Genomic DNA, 24,579 nt, shown 5'->3' on the forward strand with positions numbered 1-24,579 from the left:
TATGTCATTGCATCAGTTTTGAACTTGCTGTCTTTCAGTTTCACTGAATGTACCCTTATTTTTGTGGTCTGGGACAGGGAGAACAGACACTCTAGATCTATCTTCATGCTCTGGTTTTCATTTCAATAGCTTCATTTCCCCTCTTCCCAAAGTTAAAAGATCAGTTTTGAAAACAGATTTTTAACAAGTTGTCATGGAGATGACAGTGACAGGGAAAATATTGCCAGATACTCCTTTCTGCTAAGCAGTAGATTAGGAAGTTTTTACCTACTTTGATCAAGGACGGAATCCAACAAAACCAGCACTGCTTCCAAAAACAGGAGAGACTATAATTATAATTTCTCTCCCCCCACCGCCCAATGAGCAGCTTAACACAAAGTTATTCTCACAAACATCAGCAGCTCAAGCATTCATATTTGTCTTCTCTTCCATGTGTCAAATCAGGTCAAAGAGAAACCAATCTGATTGAGTCCCTCCGCCCTTAACCCACCATTCCAATTGCCCTCGGCAAACAGATCTCATAAAAATACATGGACCAGGCAAAACTACAGGGAATTTTTTTTTTTAAAGTGGAATATTCAAGAGCACTCAGCACTGGACCTAACTCAGCTTTTGAAAATCCCACTCTAAAAGTTCATCCAGCAATAATTTGAGCTCTCTTATCTGCTGCTGGAAGCGCAATTAGGATATAACCAGTAGTTTACTGGTCCAGCTTGGAACAGTGCTCTCTAAATAGAGAATTAGCGAAGAACCCATGCGTGTGCTCAGAAGGCACAGTGCCCACAGTCATGAACCGAGGGCACATGACTTTGGGCATTTCATTTTTAATATTGCTTGTTGCTTTGATCTTGACAAGCAGTCTGTTTCTGAAAGCTCTTCCCTTAGCTCTAGGCATGGAAGTGCTCTCTAAGCACGCTCAGATGATTGCACTGGATTACTGATGGGTTCCTTGCTATGTGTGGGCAAGGGCATATGGAGCATAAACCACAGACAGCTAGGGACAGAATCCCTCTGCTACTCATAGGGTGTTGAGTACAAAACCCCAGATGGGATCAGTGCTAGAGTGAGGTTGTGCAGCACTTGCGAGAAAAATCAGGATCAGCTTTTGTGGGTCTAATTCTGTGGAGCCACCAGAACAGAAACAAGAAAGACATATTTTAAAAAGGGGGACAGACTCTTAACTATATGAAAAATGAATCTTGGGTATCGGACAGCCTCTGTTCTCCTGAAAACCTCTACATCAAGTGCCTATCTCTGACAGTAAGGCAACATTAATCTGTATCAGATAATAAAATGCAGCAATTCCTGTTAGCCTTAATACTTTTACCAATTCTTCTGGAGAATCTGCAGTTCCTTAAAACATTCAAAGTTTGCTTGCTTACCAATGCAATTAGTTTTGCAATACAAGCACTAGATGAATTCAAACTGCAAAGGAAAAGGAAATAAAATACAGGTGTAAAATTAAACCAAAAGACTAACCCCCCGTCTCCCACATGAAACTGTCTGCATTGAAAGTTAAGGCAGGGCAGTTACAGAAAACAAAACAGAGAACTCTAAACCCATTGGTACAGTGTGTGGAAGCACAGAAGTTAAAACAGAGAACTTAGGAAACTAATGAATTAACGGAATTTCAGGATCATGGAACAGCTAAAAAAATATGCACAGGAGAAGTTTCCATGAGAAAGTTCAGAGCTGTTTGCTTCTTTTCCTCAAACTGCATTTAAAATTAAGGAAAGTATAAAGCTTATCATTTCCTCAGTATGCTGAGGGGGTAAAACATCTTTGCTTCCACCAGGCTTTCTTTCGTCTTCTTTCCTATTTTACTTTTTTTTTTTAAATTAAAGTTTGAGGAAAAGTAGTCTTGCAGTTAAGGCATTGGTTGGGACTTAGGAGATCGGTGTTCAGTTCCCAGCTGTGTCACAGACTCCTTGTGTGCCCAAGTCACTTAATACATCTGTGCCTCAGTGAATCACCTGTAAAATGGGGATAATGAGCCTTCCTTCCTCCTATCCTTTTCCTTTTTTTTGTAGGGAGAGAGTCAACTCTTTCGGCTGTGACCGTCTCTCACTAGGCGTGTGTACAGCCCCTAGCAGAATGGGGCCCTGCTTTTGTTTTGTGGACTTTAGAAATAATAATCACGATTGTAATGTAATAGAAATAATAATAATTTAGTTAGTGAACACATTCAAAACAAAGGGCCTAATTCTGTGAGGTACTGGGCACCACCAACTCATACTGAAGTCAACAGTAATTCAGTAGGAGCTTGGCTTGTATTAACTCCACCAACCTGAAGAACATTTACACTGTGATTCTCTTGTGATCATCTGACTTCAGGAGCTGTGACTTAAGAAAAAATGCTCTTATATTATAGCTATTTACATTTTTAGGTGCTCTTATTACATCACCTTATTTCCTTAGCTGCAAACCAAGCCTGCCCAAGGGCTAACTGGGCACAGCATGCCAGTGGCCAGTGGGCCACACAGAATTTGGATGTAGATATACACTCTTCTTTTTATCAAAAACCGAGGCTCTCCACCAAAGCATTTGCTCCTGCTTGTGCTTTCCTTAATAGGCATATAGAGATGCATGGATGTTTCAATTCATCGGCGATACAAAAATAAAGGCTGAAGCTGATCAGGCAGTTGCAGAGAGAGGGGGACCACCTGGCAGGGTCTGAGGAGTCAGATCCTCACTTGCACCAGAGGACCACTTGGCTCACTTAAGTCAAGGGTAGGCCTCCAGGCTGCTGTAGCCTATGCCAATTTCTAATGTTGACTGAGAACTATCGGACTATAGTGACATCCAGGCATATCGTCCTCCTCCAGCATGCCCCTGTCCTATCGCTGGCACAATGCTATGTTAAGTGGCCAGCAGATCATGGTGCTGCTGTCTCTATGGTGGACTGAAACTCATTTCCACCAGTGAGAGCAGGTTTAAGGCTGGTTCGCCCTTCCTGGAGGCCAGCATCTGGCTCTTATATGAATATCTGAGAACCTTTAATTAGGAATGGATTAATTGGTTCTGCAAAAAGACTTGCCAATCCCTCCTTTCAAGAACTAAACAGAATGCAAACTTTTTAGAAGGTTCTGGATTGTTCCCATAGGTCTGTTCATAGACGTTTCAATCACGATTGGACCCAAAAGCCCCAAATAATACTAGAAAAATTGTTCTAATTGTATTTTCAGCATGGACTATGGCAGAAGTGGTGGCAACCTTATGAGAGAGCCTGTTCTTGCAATCTGAACTGAACCCAAACTCCAAATCCTTTGTGGCTCACTCATCACTACCCTTTTGGAACAAATGAATTCCTTACATAAGACCACTGACATCAATGGAGTTGCATTCTCTTAGTATGTCTAATGTGAACAGTTACACCGTGGTGCATAAAGTTTTGGCTATGTTGCTTCACTGGGAGATGCTCCGCTGCTAGGAGTCAAGTGGTTTCGTTCCACACATCATGCTGAAAATGTATCCCTGCATTTTTCCCAGGGTTGGGGTAGCTACCTATATTGAGCCAGATCTGATGCCACTATTGCCAACTCTTTGCAGTTGTATTGCAAGTCTCACAATAATAGGTGTTTTTCGTAAAGTTCCAGTTCCTGCAATTAGGTGATTATAGAAGAATCTCAGGTTTCATTTTTTTTAAAGGAAGTTTTTAACCCATGGAATTGTGGAGAAGAGCTTGGCAATGTTAACCCTAACGGCTCAAACACCAGAAGGCCAATAAAAAGAACTTCAAATGCATTATTTTACAATCTCGTAATTTTTAAGCCCATCACTGATTTTAAGAGTCCTGACTCTTGATTTTTGAACACTTGGGATTTGCAGTGCTTCAAAACCAGAAGAATTCCATTGAAAGCAATGGATTTTTTTTCAGATTTGCCCAACCATAATAGAGATCAGATCACTCCTTCTGTTTAAAAGATTTATGTAAATACCTTATCCCTTCCTTCCTCCTGTCATTTTAAGATGTAGCATAGTTAAGATTAAGTTTCAAATCTCCATGAATGTGCTTTACTTTTGTCTTAAATCATTTCCCCATTCCACACTGGCACTTTAGAGGAAAAAGAGCAGTGTTGCAATATGAAATTCAGAATAAAAAGCCTCTTCCAAAAGCTAGCTGTCTTTATTGGGCTCATTTTTTAAATCATGTATTTACCATACACTGACTTTCCTTTTACAGTATAGCTGTACATGGATACACTGTGGACAAGAGTTTTTGTTTTCATAATCTATTCCTGACACCTAACAAGAATGACGAGCACTGTTCCAAGATTTGGCAAGAAGGGACAGGTTGTAGATGAGCAGGTTTCTCTGACTCTCCTATACGGATCAAGTAGGAAAAAGAAAGGGGAGAGGGTGGAGAGTATAAAGAAAAGAGAGGCAATGTGTTCCTTTGGAGACAGAGTGAGTAATGGAGCTGGCACACAGCCTCGCCACTGCCACAGAGTTCCAAACATACCAATCCCGCAGATTCAGCTATTTGGACAGAAAGAAGACTGGGTGGAGTTTCAAAAACAGTTCTGATATCTGAGGGATGGGATTAGCCATGAAACAAACTCAAAACCCCTCACGTCTCATGTGAAATACGCGAGACGTGCTAAGGTGGGATGTAACGGGGCAAGATGTTCAACGGAGAACGTTGTACAGAACTATTTTTGCTCTAATTAGATCGTACAAAAATTTCACTTCATGTCCATTGGAAGTTACAGCAGCAGAGCTCCAGCTTCGTTCCCCTCCCACACACTAGAAATGCCAGGCCTTCTACAGTCATGGTTAGCTGTTCGGATGCAAGCCACAATCTCCAAGGAGATGAGCAAAATGCACGCAGATGAACAGCACACAAATGAGGAAGATTTTATGGACCCAAGGCCTTTCTATATAAAAACTCCATCATCAATTTCTCAGCAATGTATTCTTTACAGGTAATGGGCCGGTCTTCCAGTAGGAGTTTGAAGCCCAAAATAGCCTGGGATCGGCCTGTCTGGGAGAGCATCCATCTTCCCATGTTACACTACCTCAGTTAGAGATGGTCTTACAATCTGAATAGGCAAGAGGTGAAAGAAAAGGATGTGCTATAATACCCATTTTACAGATGGGGGAACTGAGGCACAAAGAAAGCGAGTGACTTGCCCAAGTACAAAACCTTCTCTCTTCTGGGATGGGCTGAAGGTGGGGCGTTGTGCCACACAGGCTGGAATGTGAGCTTTTCTCATTGTATTGTGCTGCTGGGTGACATCTTTGCTGATAACTGTCAGGGTGCCTAGAACCCATATAGAGGTATTTTTTGTGTTTTATTCTTTTTTTAAAAAAAATCAAAAGAATGGACATCTTTTAATGATCACTTTTCTGGAAAAAGCAAAACAAAGTCCACAACCATTTTGCAGCCTATGAATAATTGTCTGGTTGGTATAATCATAACCAGGTGCTCCTTGTGAAATTTCAATGGGGCATGGTGTAAGCAGTGTTCCTCTTGGGTCAGGAATGAAGATATCTATCTTGCCACTCTGTTGCAAAGCATGGAGGAGAACTTGGTGCACTATATCTGAAATCAGTACTGCAGAGTTATGCAAAACATCTGTGCAACTGACACCTCTTGTGTAATCCGCAGTGTAATCAACCACCTCCAGGAAAGAAGAAGGGGCATTAGGTGGGGAGAATTCACAGTTAGATCAAACAGAAAACGGGAAACTAGCCCGAGAGGTACAATCCGGTGAAAATATAGTTCCCCTGAGAGCAAACCTTCAGGATAAATTTCATTGCTTTTCACATACAATTCCAAGTAGCTATGCAGAGAGTCACACAGGGTTCACAACAGGTTCACTATAAAAACCACGTCTCCCTCTCTCTCTCTCTCTCATTTTCCTTTGCCAGTGATATCCATCAATATCTTAGCCCTGAGGCAATTCGTAACAGCAGGTTGCTGAGTGCATGGGAGAATAAATCAGTAGAAGCCTTGTCCAACTCCACCGTGGTATGATGTTAACTAGGTTAATTTTTTTCTCCAATTTCTCTTAGCTTCCCTCAGAATGGCAAAAATACCTCGCTCACCTTAGTGGTCTTGCTTATTATCAGAGTCACTGAACAGTTTCTGGTCTCCATTTTACAAGGCCCCATAAAATGGCTAAGTCATAGCAGTGAAAGCTGGGTCCAAAGACACACACTTCAGATCCAGAGCCAAAGTGTCCTAAAGTGAGCGGTTTTTCAGGTGCTTGCAAGAACTGTCAAAGCCCAGCTGACATATTAGATTTGCTCCCAACATAGGCCATGCTGAGAAAGGCTTTTCCCAGTGAAAATAACGTTTCCCTGCTTTCAAAGCAGCCGTAGCATTGAGCTGCTCAGATGGGACAGATCCAAGAAAATGTCTCGTTTTCCCTTTGCTTCAGCTTATTTAAGTGAAAACCATGTTTTATCAACAACAACAAGGGCAGGCTCATTAATGCCATCTGGGGTTGTCTCCTCTGAAAAAGCATCCACAGCCAGATAAGAAATTTGTGGTGTGGCAGGACTGTGTATTGAGCCTATCACAATTTTAGTGCAATGACAAGCCCAAATCTCCAAAGAGGGCCCTATACAAGATGTGCAAATGCTTAGAGCAGCATTTAGGAGCTTCAAATTCCTGCTTATGTGCTTACATGACATTTTGAGCATTCAAATACAACATTTGTGTAGTGACTGTCATCTTGGTTCCCACCAACAATTGACCCCTACATCCCCCAGAGCCTCTACAGCTTGACTTAAAGGACTCAGGCCCTCTTAAAATTTGTCCCTAAGTCTTCTAGCTGAGAGACTGTCCTTTAAATATCAGGCACACGGAGAGACACGTAATATACAAATCCTCCTTAGGTGCCTATGTTTGACAAGTGGGCCCTGTATATATAAAGGCAAATATTTTAAACCGGAATGGCTGAAACCTGGCCCTTAAATCCAAATTAAGGGAGATAAACTGTCTGATTTTCAGAGGTGTTGAACACTCCCAGCTCCTCATGATTTCAACTGTAGATGATCAGATCCTTAGATTTTCCAATTCCATTTTCCCTATCTGCAAAAATGGGGTAATAATATGTATCTACTTCCCATGGGTCTGGTGAGGATTAAATAGTTAATGGTTGTAAAGTGACTGAAGATGAAAAGTGCAGCCTAAGTACTTTATTATTTAAAATAACTATCTTTACCATTTTGCCTGAGATAATCAGCCAGTTATCAGAGTACAATACTGAAGTGGTGAGGGTAACACTATGAAGTTCCTTCAACTTAGTAATTAATGCATATGACTGTTGCACCAAGGATATATAAAACTAAGGAGATAATACATAGCTCTTCATAGCCTTGGTGTAACAGACACTGAAATATTTAAGCACTTATATGACTCTCCTTATCACAGAATCCATGCACCTCACAATCATGAGTGCATCTTACCCTCATAACGCCACTGTGATGTAGGGAAGTGATATTATCCTCATTTTTACAGACAGAGAACTGAGGCAGAGAGTAGATTAAATTAATTTGTCTAAGGTCACAGAGGAAGCCTGGGTCTGAGCTAGCTCTAGCTCAGCATTTACCCACAAGACCATCCTTCCTCCAGGGCTACCACCTCTATTTTGCTGCCCAGCCCCCAGTCTCGGCTGGAAATACAAAAGTGAGAAAATTTAAAACAGGGCAACAAAAAAGGTAAAAGGATTGGGAGATAAGATAGAAGACCAGATCAAAGAATGTATAGGGTGGAGAACAGAGATAACTGAAGGGGCACAGAGGATATAGTCTGTAAAAGCCACTGAAATCACAATATAAATAAGGTAAAGAAATTATTCACAGTTCCAGATGATGATATTACAGGGAACAGTAACCCGAAACTAATGAAGGGATAGTGTAAGTTAAATATTAGGAAGAGATTCATAGCTGCAAAAGTCGATGGGTAGGGGCCTGGCATCCCAAGGGAACTGATAGAAGCCCAACCACTTCAAATGTTAAAGATAGAATATCTAATCATATTAAGAAGGGCCCCTGCACCATAGGTAACAGTCTGATCACATTCCTTTGTCTGTCTGTTCCCACTGAAATTACACATACTGTATTGGGGTAGCACAAAAGCCCAGAAGAGGAAGATTTAAACTGGTTTACAGCGGTCAACTCCCCCCGCCCCGCATAAGTAGATTTTTTTTTTTGTTGGGCCTGGTTCACTACTGGGTTATAAGGTCCCACTGGTGTAAAGCTGATATAACCCAGTGGTGAGTCAGGTGAGGCCCCGTATTCTCTATCTAAACAACAGCTCTAACAGTAGTGTGACAAAATCATGCAAGGGATCAAGGGCCAAGCTGTCTGCCCTGGTCGCAGCCCTTTGTGCTGCTTGAGCAATGCAAAGTGGTCAGAATCTGGCTGCTGCTGCTGCTAGGCTGAGAACTCCCCAGGTGTGCGTGTGGGGGAACTGTCAGCTGGCACTAAGCGAGCAGAGACCACAGCTATACCAGCTGCCTTTACCCGTGCTGGCACAGGCGGTGGGGAGCAGGGAATGACACTTGAAAGGTAAAAAGAAAAGGAGTACTTGTGGCACCTTAGAGACTAACAAATTTATTAGAGCATAAGCTTTCGTGAGCTGTAGCTCACGAAAGCTTATGCTCTAATAAATTTGTTAGTCTCTAAGGTGCCACAAGTACTCCTTTTCTTTTTGCGAATACAGACTAACACGGCTGCTACTCTGAAACTTGAAAGGTAGTGAGTGACATGATGGTGGCAGAAAAGAGTGCCGCACCTCTCTGCCAAGTTACAAACAGCGTTTAGAGACCATATTCAGCTGTTGTAAATTAGAGCAGCCCCTCCTTAGATTGGGGCAACCTGAGAGGGAGCCATAACCAGCTCCTTGGATCTACCCTCCCCATGCTGAGCAGAACAGATTGCAGGAGAGAATCTGGCTTAGCATTACCAGTGCACCAACCAGCTCCATAACTCCCGTTTTGTGCATTGGCTGCTGTTCCCATCCATTCTCTGACCCAATGGCCTTCCAGAGGAGTTTTGGATTACCTGGCCTTTACCACACAGCCAGGTAACACATGTTTATGAGCAGGATCATGATCCTTAGAAGATTTGCCGGGGGGAAGAGGGGAGTGGTTGTTGGACTCTTGAATAGTATCAGGTATCTCTCCCCCTGCCCCTAAAGCCCAAACGTGCATGATGTTTTATTTTCTTAAAATCAACACTCATCATTACCAGAAAGCAAGTGTCTGGTAAGCCCAGTCCACAGTGCACTGCCCTCATTTGCCAAGGCACTTCTCCTATTTGTCTGTCTTATCTGTAAGAAACAGATCTTCTGGGTTTAGCAGCTGGCAATTGACTCATAACTTCTGCAACTATTAGGGAATCTTTAAGAAGGTTTATCTTTTTAAAAACACAATAAGCAAAATAAACTTTAGTCTTATAGTTTGGGGTGAAACTGTATCTCCTTCAGAAAAAGTTGTACAATAAAATCAAAATGTGCTTTATTTGGGGCTGGGTGAAGGTTCCTGTAACACTTTTAGAAAACAGTGGTGTGTGATGCTATGTGTCCTGCCAATATGGCCACTCAAGAGAAAAGGCTCAAAGGCCCATATCCTCAAACTTATTTAGGCTCCTAATTTCTGCTGAAAAATCAATGGGAGTTAGGAGCCTAATTGGTCCTTTGAGAATCTGGGAATTACTACAATTTAGTATGGGAGATATATCTCAGTACATAATGGCTGCTCGTGCTAGGGTAGTTGCTGCGCTACGAATACTTACTACCATAAAAGTACTCGGAGGATGAAATTCCTCCTTGTGCAGAGGGTCATGCACCACTTAAGCCTTCAAAATTGGGTCTCAGCTGGAAACAAGTGAAGTATAAGCCTTGTTCTGGAGCTCTGCTCAGGAGTGAATTTCACCTTGGGATGCCGGGAGCATGGAAGGCCTTGTATCAAATCAACTCCTCTTCCTTTTAACATAGTTTAATTCTTTCACCTTTTCAATTCATATTTAAAACAAGGAACCAGGCACACAGGAAACCTAAGGTTTTACAGACACTACAACTGAGCGCAAGGCTGACCGAAGAAGATACTGCAAGCACTAATGGGAAAACAGCAGCCATCCCAATGCTGCGTATTTAGGAATCCAAAGACTAACAAGCAAATAACAAAGCTATTTCATTAAGGGTAAGAGATTAATTCCACTGACTTTAACCGAAACTGCACAAGCAAAACAGGCAGAGAGAGAGAGACCTGTCTCATTCTGCAGAAGCAGCACCCTGTAAATAGAGCTACATGCATTAGATCATCAAAACAAACTCTCAACGAGTTATCAAACACTGTTAGTTGGTGGCGGAAGCAGTTCCTTAACGGTATATAGGCACCTACCTCCCACTGAAAGAAACAAGAGATAGACACGTACATAACTTGGAGGAACTGAGCCTTACAGAACAACCCCTGCATGCATATCACATATTTCTTCTCTTTTCCATAGGGTTGGCTCTTGGCTCATGTGTAACTTCTTTTCCATCCATAATGTATTCAACACAGGCAAGTCCAGCTTAAAATACTGTGCGAAATCCTGGCCCCGCTGACGTCAATAGCAAATCTCCCACAGTGGCAACAGCACCATAGACTCAGAGACTTTAAAGTCAGAAGGGACCATCATGATCATCTAGTCTAACCTACTGCACATCACAGGCCACAGAACCTCCCCCACCCACTCCTGTAACAGACTCCTAACCTCTGGTTGATCTATTTTTCAGTGCTGTGCTTGTTCTTGCAATATTCCAGCTGGACTGATTGAGACACTAGAAAACTCAGACTGAGTCATTAGCTCAGGAAGAATTAGAATTCCTCCTAGCTCCTTGTCCATACATGCCCATACCCAAAATTTTACCTGCTCCATTCCACTGTGAGCGTGTTCCAATTACTAGAGCCCAGGGTGTCACAGAAGGCTGAAATGGACAGCCCTTGCTCCTCCCTGAAGAATGCTAACTCATGCCAGTAGACCCACTGGTTTCAGTGAGATTACTGGCATGGTGAATGTTCATCAACATGAGTAAGGGGGTCGCAATCAAAGCCCTAAAAAATGAGACTGCAACTCAAGAAGTGTAAAGCAGAGTAAGAAAACTGCCTTTCTGTAAACAGATATTTTCATGGCTAATGAGCCTCTCCATCAGGCATGTCATTTTTCTTAGATGCTGTATGTATTTTGCTAAGATCATGCAATTTTTTCTGTGCTGCTCTTTTTAAAACAAATGCTCCACTGGCTTCCTTTCTCAAATAAAAAGGATACCATTAGCTCAGTGCTATTGAACAGCTCTAGAACAACAAGCCAGCATTCAAGTACAATAGGGGAAGAAAAAAACAACAAATATTGTTACAAAAAATCATGATAAAAATTTAAAAAATGCAAAAAATACCTTGGAAGCATACTTTACATTTCCAGCAGTAATTCTTTATGCTATATCCTTATCTATATCTCTCTATATCTATATAGTGCAAAGAATATATATAAAATATATTTTTATATATATATATAAAAGTAGGCTCTTTTGTTATCTATAACACACAAAAATGAACATTATTTAGGCTGCAAAGTCAAAGCACTCAAAAGTTAGGAAAATGGCAGTATAAAGGCTGCCTGTGTGACCTTAAGTCAGACCCCTTGTGCATATGCATTATGACACAGTCTGTAATTACATGATCGCATACTATTTCTTCCACAGGACCCCTGCGCCTTATTCAGTGCATAAGATGGATGCTTAAAAAGCAGCTATTCAATATTATGTTTTCTCCTTGTTGTTCTATATGTGGCCCCAGGCCTTATTTACTACTTACAATTCAAACCCTACTCTGAAGACAGAAGTATGAATTTCCTCATAAGCTCTTCTATGGCACTCATCACTAGAGAATCTGAGTGCTTCACAGACATTAATGAATTTATTTTCACAAACACCTTTGTGAGAGAAGGGGTGCTATTATCCTTATTTTACAGATGAGGAACTGAGGCTCAAAGAGATTAAGGTCCAACGTATGAACTAATTTTGGGTGCCCAATTTCAGATGCCGAGGATTTGATTTTTCAGAGTACTTAGCACTGAATCTCACTTTATATGTTCAAGGCACAGTTCCCATTGACTTCAATTGAAGCTATGAGTGCATAGCACTTCTGCAAATCAGACTCCCAGAAAATAAGGAACACAGTGTTCATGACTACCTGTGAAATGTTAGTTTAACTTGTCTAGACCATTTAGGAATTCTGCGGCAGAGGCAGGGATAGAATCCAATTCTCCAGGATGGCATTCAATTGCCTTAACCATGAGATCGTCCATTATCTTCCAGTAATCCTCTACCTCATTCACTACTCACCTGCCAGCTTCTGCAACACATGTTGCAGGGGTCTTAAAGACGACAGCCTCCTTCACTGCACAACCCTGATTCATCCCCAGAGCAAGTCCATCCACATACTGAATGAGGCAGAATTCCTAACAGTATACGATCATGTAATTAAAAGACAGTATTATAATGTGTATGTCCTTGGAGGCCACATTAAGGTTGCCCTGACAATCTTAATTCTGGTATTTCCAAATTTTTGAATGCTTGACTTTGCAACTTGAATGCTCTTTTAACATATGGGGGTTTTTTGGGGGGGAAAGGGAAAGGTAAAATGCATAACACAGACCTGAGGATCTCAGTGCACTAGGTAAACACTACTTTGGCCTAACAGCACCTTTGAGAGGTAAGACAATATTATGCCACTTTGTACAAATGTAAACTAAGCCATAGGGAAGTTAATTATGGCCTGATTTTCAGAGGTGCTGAGTATCAGCCTAGCAAGTGAGTTTAATAGGAGTTCTAGGTTTTCAGAATCTCAAAAATCAGGCTATAAACTAGGTGCCCAAAAGTCCTAGGAGAAGTGTGAGGAAAAGCCTGGAACAGAACCCAAGGCTCCTGACTAGCACTGCCATGGCACCACCTTTATTTCATGTGAAGTCTTCCCTGGGTACATAAACTGTACAGAAAAGTATGTGTTTAGACTGTGCCCAGAGTCAGAATTCTTGGGCTTTATACCCAATTCTGTTGGACATCTTGGAACAACAAACCTCTCTGTGCCGCAATTTACTTAGCTGCAAAATGAGCATAGAATAGCATATACCTGTGTCACAGCAGTGTTGTGGGACTGTGGGTCCAATACTCCAAATAGTTACTATCCTATTGAATTCCCATGAGTCTCTCTAGTCCCAGTGAAGTCCAATGCATGAGTGTACTCCCATGCATAAGATTATGGATATCCGGTATGGACATCATAACCTTCCTGAAATCAAAGGGGCTACAGATGGGAGAAAATATATACACAGTAGTTTAGAAGAACTGCAAATGTCAGTAAAAGATAAATAAACATAATTGTAGGCTCAAACCCCTAATTATTTAAGGCTAAATTGTGCCAGTACTACACATCTTCAGTGGTACCTATGCGTTGAGTAATACTTTCATTTTGGGGATACTTGCATTATAAAGTACTAGTGAATAAGGGTGGCACAGTATAGCTTTTAACGTTTTTAAGAACTATGCAAGTACAAAGAAAACAGAAATGCCAAAAAAAAAAAAAAGGAATAAAATGGAAAAACTGTCAACTCAAAAATCTATGTGCAGTGCAGTTGCAGCTGTGTCAGTCCCAGGATATTAGAAAGACAAGGGGGGGGAGCAATATCTTTTATTGGACCAACTTTTGTTGGTGAGAGAAACAAGCATCACAGCTAAATGCACTTAGGTGTGATGCTCAGAGTACCTTGCCCAGACCTGAAGAAGAGCTGTATGTGGCTTGAAAGCTTCTCTCTCACCACTGGCTCAATAAAAGATATGAACTCAAAATCTAGTTTAAGAAAAGTTTAAAGAAGTTCCAGGTACTTTAGCTGCCGCTGAGATGCTAATTTCTATGGGTTTACAATCACATTTTCCTATTTTTTAAATGTCTTCCTTTCCTCCTTTGTTGCGTGAAAGACCCACACACAGAAGAGGGGAAAACTGACTAACAGAGTACACAGGGGAAACAGTGAAACTGACTAAGTGGTGTCATAAACACAAAGTGCCGCCAAAATCGCAGACTAAACAAGCTGAAAAACTAGGTTTTTAAAAAAATTCACCAGTCTCTTTCTCCTATAGTACTCTTGGGTATTTCCTGTTATGAATAGTATGTAAACAATATTTTAGAGAAAAATGTGATGTTTAATTTGATGGTGCCCTTTTAATTATTAAAAATCATTTTAAGGATAAGAGTTTCACACATTTTGAAATAATGGGCCAGATCCTCAGCAGTGCAAATAAGTCAAGAGAGCTATGCTTAAGTGGAGCAATGCTGATTTAAACCAGCCCAACTTGGATCTGGCTCAAAGTGTAGTGCTTTCACTTAAGACCAGACTGAGGTCTCATATTTCATCATGATCTTCATTCCCAGGTTTCACTTCTGATGTATCTAGTTTTATGACTAGGGAAGGGAAAAGAGGCGAAGACTCTATGAAGTCTACTACACTTCTGTTAGACCTTCTAGATCAGCTTATTTTTCTAGACTATCAGGACAGTCTATTAACATATAATTAATACGTTGGTGCTCATATAGTGCAGTGAGGGGAGCCAGTAAAAAACAAAATGAAAAAACCCACCTCTTAGATAGAAGACACTCCCTCAAATGAAGCTGGAGTTCAAAACTAAAAAGGCAGAACTTGCAAGAGCAAGTGAATCATTGAGGAGCACAAGACTTAGGCAATTTTTAAAAGTCTCACCACTGAACAGCAACATTTCATTCTCATGCAAAAAGTACAAGATCCGCCCTATATTTTCACACAGGAAATGAGAAGAATCTATATCTAGGTAACAATATCTATAGTCATCTTATGAAAATGATCTTAAACCATAATGAGTGTGTTTTTGTAATATGGGTTATTTTTTGTCATGATTCATTTTTGAAAATAAAAATATTTGTTCTTTCTACTATATTTCAAGCGGTTACGGTCAGAACAATGTGTGAAATACATTGCATGATACTCCATATGTATTTTTTGCTGGGTACTTCTGTGTACCAAGAATCACATATTACAATTCGTTAAACAAGTTCATCAGTAAAAAGGTAAGTAGAACAGTTTCCAGACAGTCTAATTATCTCTGGTCATTCAACAATTAAAACAGTGTCTCCTGTAAATGATATCCCCCCAAAAGACGAACATTTTAGGGGAACAGATAATGGTGGAGGATTTTCACTTTTTCAAGGGTTAAGGGGTGGATTGTGTCTGGCTACCCCATAAGTGAGGAAATTGGGAAAAGAGGGTACAAATAGTCTGGCCCCTTAAGATGCCCATGTGCAGGGCCAGACACAACATGCATGACCCTCAACACAGGGACTGCTATAGTCAAGTGCCACTGACAGCACTGGACTCCTTAGGGGGAGCCAATAGGGGTTTGAAAGGATGTGACCATAGCTTCAGTGGAGCTGGTTTGAATGGGGGGAGCATACAATGCATTCTCTACAATGGGGGTGCAATTGCTGTATCCTCCTTATGCTTTAGGAAGCATTGTGGCTTAATGGCATGTCTGAGGCCTACCAGTAATTAGTATCTATAAATCTTACCAACGTATGGAAGTTACTAGGTGCCGAGAGGGAATGTGACATGAATAGTAAAATACATTATAAAAATGAACTAATTTATTCTCATCAGTCTTTGAGATTTTACAGATGCTTAGGGCTTAAGATGTCGATGCAATCTAACGTGGAAGTCAAGATGCATCTAACGAGATGTACAAAGGGAAATGTGTCAGCATCCATGCAGGAGCTCATTTGTACAAGAGGTAGGTCTGAACCACAAAGTTCTGATTTGGATTTTGGGTTTCCCCAGAGTTCAGGACTCGGTGTGTCAGGGAGCCCAGAATTAATTCACCAGGAAACGTGGTTGCAATTTCATAACCTACTTTGATTTAACAATTACAAGGAAGGAAACAAGAAGGAAGAGGAGACATTCGAGGCTCACCAGAGTGCGTCCTGAGGTGTCCTGTGAGGGCATCCCTTCTCCGGCAGGCATAGCTGCAGAAGGGACATTTGAATGGTTTTTCCCCAGAGTGCAACTTGATGTGCCTCAGCAGGTTCCCCTTCTGCGTAAAAGAAGCTCCACACTGGTTACAATGGAAGGGGCGCTCACCTACAGTGGAGAGAATCATCAAGAAACCATCGAACACAGAACACACAGACCCAATAATCTATTGCTTGTAACGGAATATAGTGTAGCCATATCTAAATCCACTCTATCACCCAATTTTAACCCGCCACAAATTCTTTGTCTAATATCTTTGTAACATGGGACTTGCTGATGCTAGGGGCTTGCACTTCATGATCATTGTTGGCAATGTTTTCAAGAGTGGTTTTGGGCACTCAACCTGAGATGTGTTAAGAGGCCTGATTTTCAGAAAGTGCTGAGCATCCACCCCCTAAAAAAGGTGTCTCAAGCTGGGCGACCAAAACCACTAATCACCATGGAAAGTTTAAGCCCACTGCTGTGCTGCTATCTCTCTGGCTTGCAAATATGCTTATTATAGGCCCCATCCTCAGAGGGGTTTAGAACAGTCAGAAAAATTTAATTTGGATAGATATCACCGTATCAATGTAAAACAAATTACACATTTTTTCTTATTTTTTTAAATAATTAAAAGCCCCTTTTAAGGCTCCTCTGCTCTGCTAGAGTCATGCAAAGGGTCTTTGGTGTAAATGAGAATCTGGCCCAACTAGCTTTGGTAAGAAGCAAACACGGTGAGAAAAGCTGCACCCTAGAAAAATGAGAAATAAACAGAGTTGGTTTTTAAATAACATTTATTTAAAAGTTCTCTCTATTATGAGAGTTTTGTCTTAAAGTAGAAATTAATAAGCCTTTAATAAATGCATTTGTGTTGCCATTAAAGGTTTGATTTAACCTGGAATGGTTGTGCTTTTGTTCCCAACCTAAAAGACACAGTTTTTGATTAAATAAATAATAAATAATAATAATAATAAAGTAGGAAACCTGAAAAAAAACCACAAAGGTTTTGTGAAATGAAACACAAAACATACACTATGTGATCCACTTTGTAACATACTTAGTCTATCTCAATTCAACTCGGCACTTAAGCATATGCTTAACTTTAATCACATGCTTAAGCCCTATTGGTTATAAAAGAAGTCAATGGGATCGAAGCATGTACTTAATGCCAACCCTATGCTTAAGTGCTGTAGTGAATTGGGGTCTTAGACACTGAGACGCTTTTATTAAGGCCTTGATTCAACAAGATACTTAAGGATATACCTAACTTTCGGCATGCAAGGAGTATTGTTTATTTTTTAAAGCTCATCTCCTATTACAAAGCTTTGGCCAAATCAGTCCCAATGTGGTAAAGGCATGTTTAGTTTGATAATGAGCTAGCTAGAGGGGAGTATTAATCTTTTTTTAAAAAAAACATTGACAGCATTCTGTAATCAATTGTCCAGTTTTCTAGTATTTTAGTTCCACAGTTTTGCCCCCTTTTGAGGCAATGATCTGTGACGCAACCTCCTTCCCAGACATAGATTTAGGGCAGAAATCTTGACTTTCATTTGTAAATGCTAAAAGAGAGGGAAACTATGTGCCATCAGCCACATTTCAGCTTCTTCTCCCCATTCTGGGCTCAACGTATGACCTTTGTATTTAGGATCTGTCATGTTGGCTAAGTAATGGAAATGTTCCATAGCTTCACTGAATCATTTTTCCAATTTTGCTGTGTGTGGTTCCATTTTGTTGTTGTTAATTACATTAACCCACATTTACATGGCATCTGCAACAGGACTGTCATCAACCTGTAATCTGTCACATCCCTCTAAAACCTTCGTCAATTGCTATTGTAAGATTAATGGCCCCTCGCTGCATAAAATGCATGCTATGTTTTCATCAAACTACTTCTTATGTCTACTGCAAATTCCATCATGCATGTTGGATACCAATTTCGAAATGTAATCTTCCTGAGAGCATGACTGAGTGTTATTAAGAAGCTAGGCCATAAATCCTCATTTTTTCAATCAACCAACCGCTGATGGTAATTGGGGACTTTTTTTTTTTTGAACTTTCACAATGTGCTTTAGGGACTGGGTTGGGTGTTACTTTTCTCTCAGCAAGGTTGAAATAGTGTGCTGAACACCCACAATTGAGAAGTCTAAGATTCTATTTATAAATGGCTTATGAAGAGTTAATAAACGAGTAATAGATGCAATAAACATGTTACAGATGTGAGTTGTATATATTATTGATGGTTATAAACATGTCAGTAGAAGGCAATATAGATTGTTATAAGTAATCTCTTGATCTTTTGGACTCTATAATTATCTATAATAATTGACTAGCCACTTATTAAAACCTCTATTCATTATTTAGTAACCCTTTATAAACTATTTATAAATGGATTTATATATATATATATATTTATATAAATATATTTATATATATTTATAATGTCAAGTGTAACCAAAAAAAGATTTCTAGTACCAAAAAACTGTTAAATATACATTATGTTTTTGTAGAAGTTCAAAACATTTTTTAAAACATCCCCTCGCCCTCATCCCAAGCAAAAAATTAAAACTCCTCCAAACCACTGGATTATTTTTTCTGAAATATTTTTTCACACCTTGGACATAGCCCCCGCCCCCAAAACACAAACTAACAATCCAAATTTCTGAAGTGTGTGGTTCCCTAGAAAAAGTAAACTGAAGTGTCTATATGCTCTTGGATTAACTGTAGGTACCGTACATTAACTTCAACCCCTTGGCACAAAGAAGAAATAGACTAGGTAATGGTTACAGATTACTCCTTTTTCTGAGGCCCTTCTGCTTGTGGACTAGTCCGATGATACCTCAAAAATTCTTTGGCTTTTACAAAGACAAAACTCAAGCCAACAGTCATGTGGCTAAATATTTAACTCCTTACATGAGCCAAACTCCCACTGAAGCTTACTGCCCTATTCACAGTTGACCTGCAATTTACATAAATCATTAACACCAGTGCAAAGTGGATATAAAATGTTACCACTCTTGATCTGTTACTGTTCTACAACCACTTTGCACTGGTGTAAATGACTGCACAAGGTGTAAGGTGAATTGGACCCCCGGAATTTGGACCAAGTGGATTTGGCAGGCTGTGGCCCTTCGTAATGAATTGTAACTATATTATATATAGAAGGCGTGGCCAAACTGCACCTCTTGAGCCACATGTGGTTCCTCTACCGTTAAAGTGCAGCTCTCTGTCTACCAGATCGTGGGGGGCGGAGCTCGGGGCTTGTGTCCTGCAGCAGGGTGATGGCGCTAGGAGCTTCTGCCAGAGATGACTGGTGCCTGAAAGTGAGGGGGGGATACAATTTAAAAGTTCAAGCCCTATAGCTTGGGCCCACCTCCAAGCATCCTCCCCCTCTTACCCTTAGTGGCCCCTCCCTGCAGCTCCCACGTGCTAGCTCCCTGTGGACAGGCAGCAGCAAACAGCTGGGAGCTGCAGGGAGGGGCAGCTTCTTTAGCTTCCTGGGGAAAGGCAGCGGCAAGAGCAGCAATTCTCCCTGCAGCTCCCAACTGTCATGATGGGAGGTGGCCTGGCGGTACCATGTCACCGAGGGGGGCCAGCAAACCCTAGCAAAAATCTGAGTGGGCATGTGAGTCCACATGCCCTCCTCCCCCACGTCATCTCTGGCTTCTACCCAGCGGGGAGGGAGGTCTCAGGACTTCAGCCTTACTGAGCTCACCTCCCGGGGCTCAGCTGAAGCTCCGAGCCCTGGCAGGTGCACCCCAGCTCTTGAACTTCTGAAGATCATCATATGCAGCTCAGAGGGTCAGTAAATTTGTCCACCCCTTTGCTATAGACTTTACAATAGCACAAATTAGTACTGCTGATCATTTGAAATTATACAATCTGAAACTAGGACAATGTACTGATGAACTTCCTATTAATGTTTTCAATCTCTTACAATATAAATAGTTCAAACATTCTCAAGAAGCAAACCCGCTCCTTCTCTGCTTAACTGGACTGCTTCCACGTACAGTCATTCCCCCTAATCACTTAAGCATGCAAGTGATGGGCAGGAGTTTCAGTCTGAGTTATCCTCCTTTATATTTCATCCCAACGTGAAATACAACCATGACATTCTCAGCATCAAAACAGCAGTTTAATTGAGGACCAGGGGTATATCCAAGCTGATCTGCTGCTTTTAGTGAGACTCCAATACAAACAGTTGCAAAGTATTGAAGACAATATGAGTAGCCCGCATAAGAAGACAAGTAAAATAAGTTTCCTTCAAATTCAATGAATTGCTTCCTGCACAGAACTGCCACTTGCTTTTTAAAAAAGCTCCATTCATTCTGGAGATTTTAAATGGGGAATGAATGAGATGGAGGCATTGCTGTACCAAATTGCTGTTGTATAGGTTTCCAAACACATTATACCTGCATACTCTGAGCCCAGTTTAGCGCTAGAGTCTAACCAGTCTGTTAACAATGAGCAACATGTCTCTCCATAACTTGTCTCACTGAAGTCAACAGAACTGTCTGCAAACTAAAGCAATGGGCTTAATTCTCATTTGCACAAAGGACCTTTTTACATGGCTAGAGCAGTGCATGTTAATTAATTATATTAATTCAAATTAATTGAAGTGAGTGTTAATGTAATTATTTTGCACCTGCCCTTCAGGCTCCTTTTCCCTACTAGAATGGTATAAAGCAGCCTTTGTGTAAATGAGACTCAGGATCAAACTGAATAAAGGTGTCAAAGTCTGGACTATAGAAATAAAAGGATTTTGATTTTGACAATTGTTTATTTTGCAGACAATTTTGTTGTTAAAAGAATGTATTACGCAGCGAAAGAGAGATACTTACAAAACAGCCCTCTTTACCTCCTCATGCTAAATTGCTATGCCCAGGGAGGTATGAAAAAAAAGTGTTCGTTTAGTGTTAATGATAACGTTAATTTTTCACATAAAGTTGTTTTGGGTGCGTTGCCTCAACTTCTCTGGGAGCACAAACGAAACGGTAGCTGTATTGCTAATCTATCAACAGCGAAAGCAGAGAAATCAGTCTTAATCTGAGCAAAATAAAAAGTGGATGAACTTATCCCATTTCCATATTTGTTGTTTTGAATCCTTCTGAGCTTCTTGGTCTAGATGTTTATCTATTGCACTGTATTCCATTAGCTAGTTAAGCGAGGGGGCTAAACATCACTTTGGAACCCTGTTTAACTACCGAACAAGCACAGGACTAAGGAAATTGAGGGTTTTATTTGCCTTTATTTTGGATAATCCCAACTCTGGGGCAGATTTTATTTGAATTCTGTTAATAATTTCTCCGTAATTCCTGAGCTCAAACAGTTTAAGGGCCTAGATTTTCAAGAGCACTCGGTACCCACATTTTGGGCCAGATTTTTAAAAGAGCTCAACTCCTTAAAATAAAGGGACAGCATTTAAAAAAAAAAACACCAGTTTTCATTGTTAACAATAAGAGCTGTTGGGCACAGAGCTATTTAGAAAATCCAACCTCTTCATTTAAGTATTAAATGGGAGCTGAGCTCTTCTGAAATCTGGCCATTTATTTAGATGGCTAAACAGAAGATGCCAAATTCTTTGGAAAATCTAGCCCTAGAACTTTTGCTCCATTTAACCAGTGCGAAATAATATCACGATGCAAGAGGCAGTAGTTGGCAGTAGTCTAGGAATTAAACAAAATTAAGCCTTTCTATACAAATATTTGACAGTCCGATGAAATTCATTCTAACCAGGGAATACGGCCATCTATTTAAATTTGTTTGTGGTTAACTATATTAAGGATGAATGTCTTGAATACCGAATAGCACAATTGGGTTTTTTGGTCCCAAATCGATTGTGCCAAAACAGCCTTATCCCTGCAGAAAAGAAAAAAAATGTTAAACAGCATTTTCAGTTGTTCCAAGTTCTGTATGTGCATCAGCAATGTTATGAATGTGACAGTAGGATTTGGTAAAAATTCCTTCCCTGGTACATCAAATATACATTGCGGTACTAACATGCAGGTGGGGTGAAACCAAAGGCTTGAGAGTTTCCAGAGGAGATCACCCAGAACAGCAGAAATGCAAAATTTCGCCAAGGCGAAAAGTAGGTTAACATAGGTGGGCTAGATTGTGATACCCTCATCCACATTGAATAGTATCTTGCAATATGAGTAGTCGCATTGAAGGGAGGCAGTATGGCCTACTGGATAGACCACTGGCCTGGGACTCAGGAAAACTGGGTTCTATTTCTGGCTCTGCCACTGGTCTGCTGGGTCACTTGGGCACGTCACTTCACCGCTCTGTGCCTCAGTTTCCCCATCTGTAAATGGGGATAATGATACCGACCTCCTTTGAAAAAGCACTTTGAGATCTACTGACGAAAAGTGCTAGATAAGAGCTAAGTGTTATTATGGTGATGGATTAAGTTACCATTCAGTGTGTGTAAGGGTCTCACAAACCTCACTGAGGCTATAGCATGGCTACAGAAGAGCATCAATGTACACAGTATGGTATCAGCTCTGCTGAAAGCGGGAAGATAAGAGAGGGTTTGGTTTTTTTCATTCCCATAAAGGGCCAAGCCTAGAGGGATGACAAATTCACTTTTAACACATTAGAATTCCTTGTTATTTCTGTAGACAAATTGGATTCTTGACCCTACCCCCGCCCCCGATGCCGCCAAACAAGAATGCCTGGAGTACCCGATGACAATATTACCTGATTATCCAACTACTGCAGTAACACAAAACTCTTAGAAAGATGTTGCTACAGCCCCCCTCCCCTGGTACACAACAGCATGGAGAATGAGGTTTTTACTGAAAAGAAAAAGAGGATGAAAGGAGAGGAAAAGAAATTAGCCCTAATGTGCTCTTGTGAAATGAGCTGGAACGCTGAAGCTCAGTGAAATTGTTCCACCTTCGCATCGCATCCCTATGCCGAATGTTACTGATACATGACAAACAAACGGAAAAAGCCGCCCTTGTGCATTTGGAACTTGCTTTACCTGAGTTATCAATGCCTTAAAAGGGTTCTGCAGTAATGGTTGCTACCTCAGCAGGAGCATTATGGGCTCCATTGTGGGGTTACCACAAGCCCTGAATCAGGGGCATCGTGAAACTGTGTGGTCACAGGAGCAAAAATTTGCGCCAGCCCTAAGCCTGTCACAGCTTACTGCTCTCTTCCCACGTCTGTTCAGATGCATTGGCTAGTGTGCTGTGGGGGCAGAAGGGACCTCACCAGAAAGGGAGGGGGAGGCTGTTGTGCCCTTTATGATTAAAGCAGACCATGCCAAAGAGTAAGGGGCCATCTTGCAACCCCTTCCCCTGGGCGAGGCACAATTTTGCCTTGTGTGTGAATTATGATTATTACGGTAAGCTGCAGTGTTTGGGGCAGAATGGCATCAGGCTTTAGGGACGGAATCTACCATTTTCTGGAGGGGAAGACAGAAGAAGTTTCTGCAAGGCAAACAGTGGGCCAGACTGTGCCTTGCAGTACAAGGGACATATTGGCCAGGCAGGAGAGGAAGGGGAATCAAGCCCCCACGTACGCATTGGCTAGCAGAGCTGGCTGGGGGGCAGTGGGATGAGGAGCATGCTACGTCATGGAAGGGCTGATACAGAACCCTCTGCCCCTCGCCAGTGGAAAAGGGGAGGTGTCTCTGGAGTACGGTTCCACTCCAGAGTTCCCTTGGGGCTGCACAGCCACACATAGCCTAAGAGGGCTGAGTCCAAAAGCTCAGTCTAGCCCATTAATAGCTACTGCTGATGAAATGGCAGTACAATGTTTTAAATACTAGCCTTGCTCCAGTATTTTTAACATTTGCTTTTTGCCATTAAAGACAAGGATGTAGACATCCAAGCAAATTCCTCCTTCTATGGACTTGCCGCTGTAGACAGTGAAGCAGCAGCATCTAAAATAAAACAGCAGGCCAGCTGGTTCACTAAGAGCAGCGTGCCCAGCTACACAGTGAAAGGAATGCCCATTTCTATATGCTCGAAATCATCTGTATAGAGCGGTTCATCACAGCCTCTCTGCCCAGGGGCAAAGAGCCGGAGCACTGTAGAGAAGCTCTAATGGCTTTACAAAAACAGCAGTTTGTTATGTAATCCTTAGCTACATGTGCACATAGAGTTGCATTAGTCTGCACAGTAGAAGGCAAATGTTGTTGTTTAAATGTGGGTGCCTAAAAAGTTAGGCACCCAAATCACCCGTATGTTGAGGCACCTAAATAAGGACCTGCCAGTGCTCAACACCTCAAAACCTCAGGCCATTTTTAAATAAGGAGCTTAAACTAGGGTTGCCAGGTGTCCGGTTTTCTGACTGGTCACTAAAAGTCTGGTTGGTCGCCGTAACTGGCCTCCACCATTGTGGGGTGGGAAGAGCAGCAGCTGGAGCCACGTGGAGGAACTACTCAGCTGCTGACATCTGACAGAGACCAGTGACAGGCTTTGGGACTGGGCTTGCAAAGGTAGGTGCCGCTGGCCTGGGTGGGGGGGGGGGGATCCTGTCCACCTCCCCCTCTGCTCCACCATTCCCCGATTGTCCCAGGGACCAGCCCCCACTGTGCCC

At 41.5% G+C, this 24,579-nt stretch overlaps 1 protein-coding gene across 8 annotated transcripts in view; it reads right to left on the reverse strand.

The window, feature by feature from the left end:
• IKZF2 (IKAROS family zinc finger 2) overlaps positions 1-24,579 on the reverse strand; it is a 133,191-nt gene that overhangs the window by 34,462 nt on the left and 74,150 nt on the right. For all 8 annotated transcript variants that reach the window (XM_038422389.2, XM_038422395.2, XM_038422399.2 and 5 more), the window contains one exon: positions 15,994-16,161. In XM_038422389.2, coding sequence (XP_038278317.1) covers positions 15,994-16,161 — 168 coding nt within the window. The remainder of the gene's footprint in view (positions 1-15,993; positions 16,162-24,579) is intronic.

This window comes from Dermochelys coriacea, chromosome 11 (genome assembly GCF_009764565.3).
Source record: "Dermochelys coriacea isolate rDerCor1 chromosome 11, rDerCor1.pri.v4, whole genome shotgun sequence".
Taxonomy (NCBI): Eukaryota; Metazoa; Chordata; order Testudines; family Dermochelyidae; genus Dermochelys; species Dermochelys coriacea.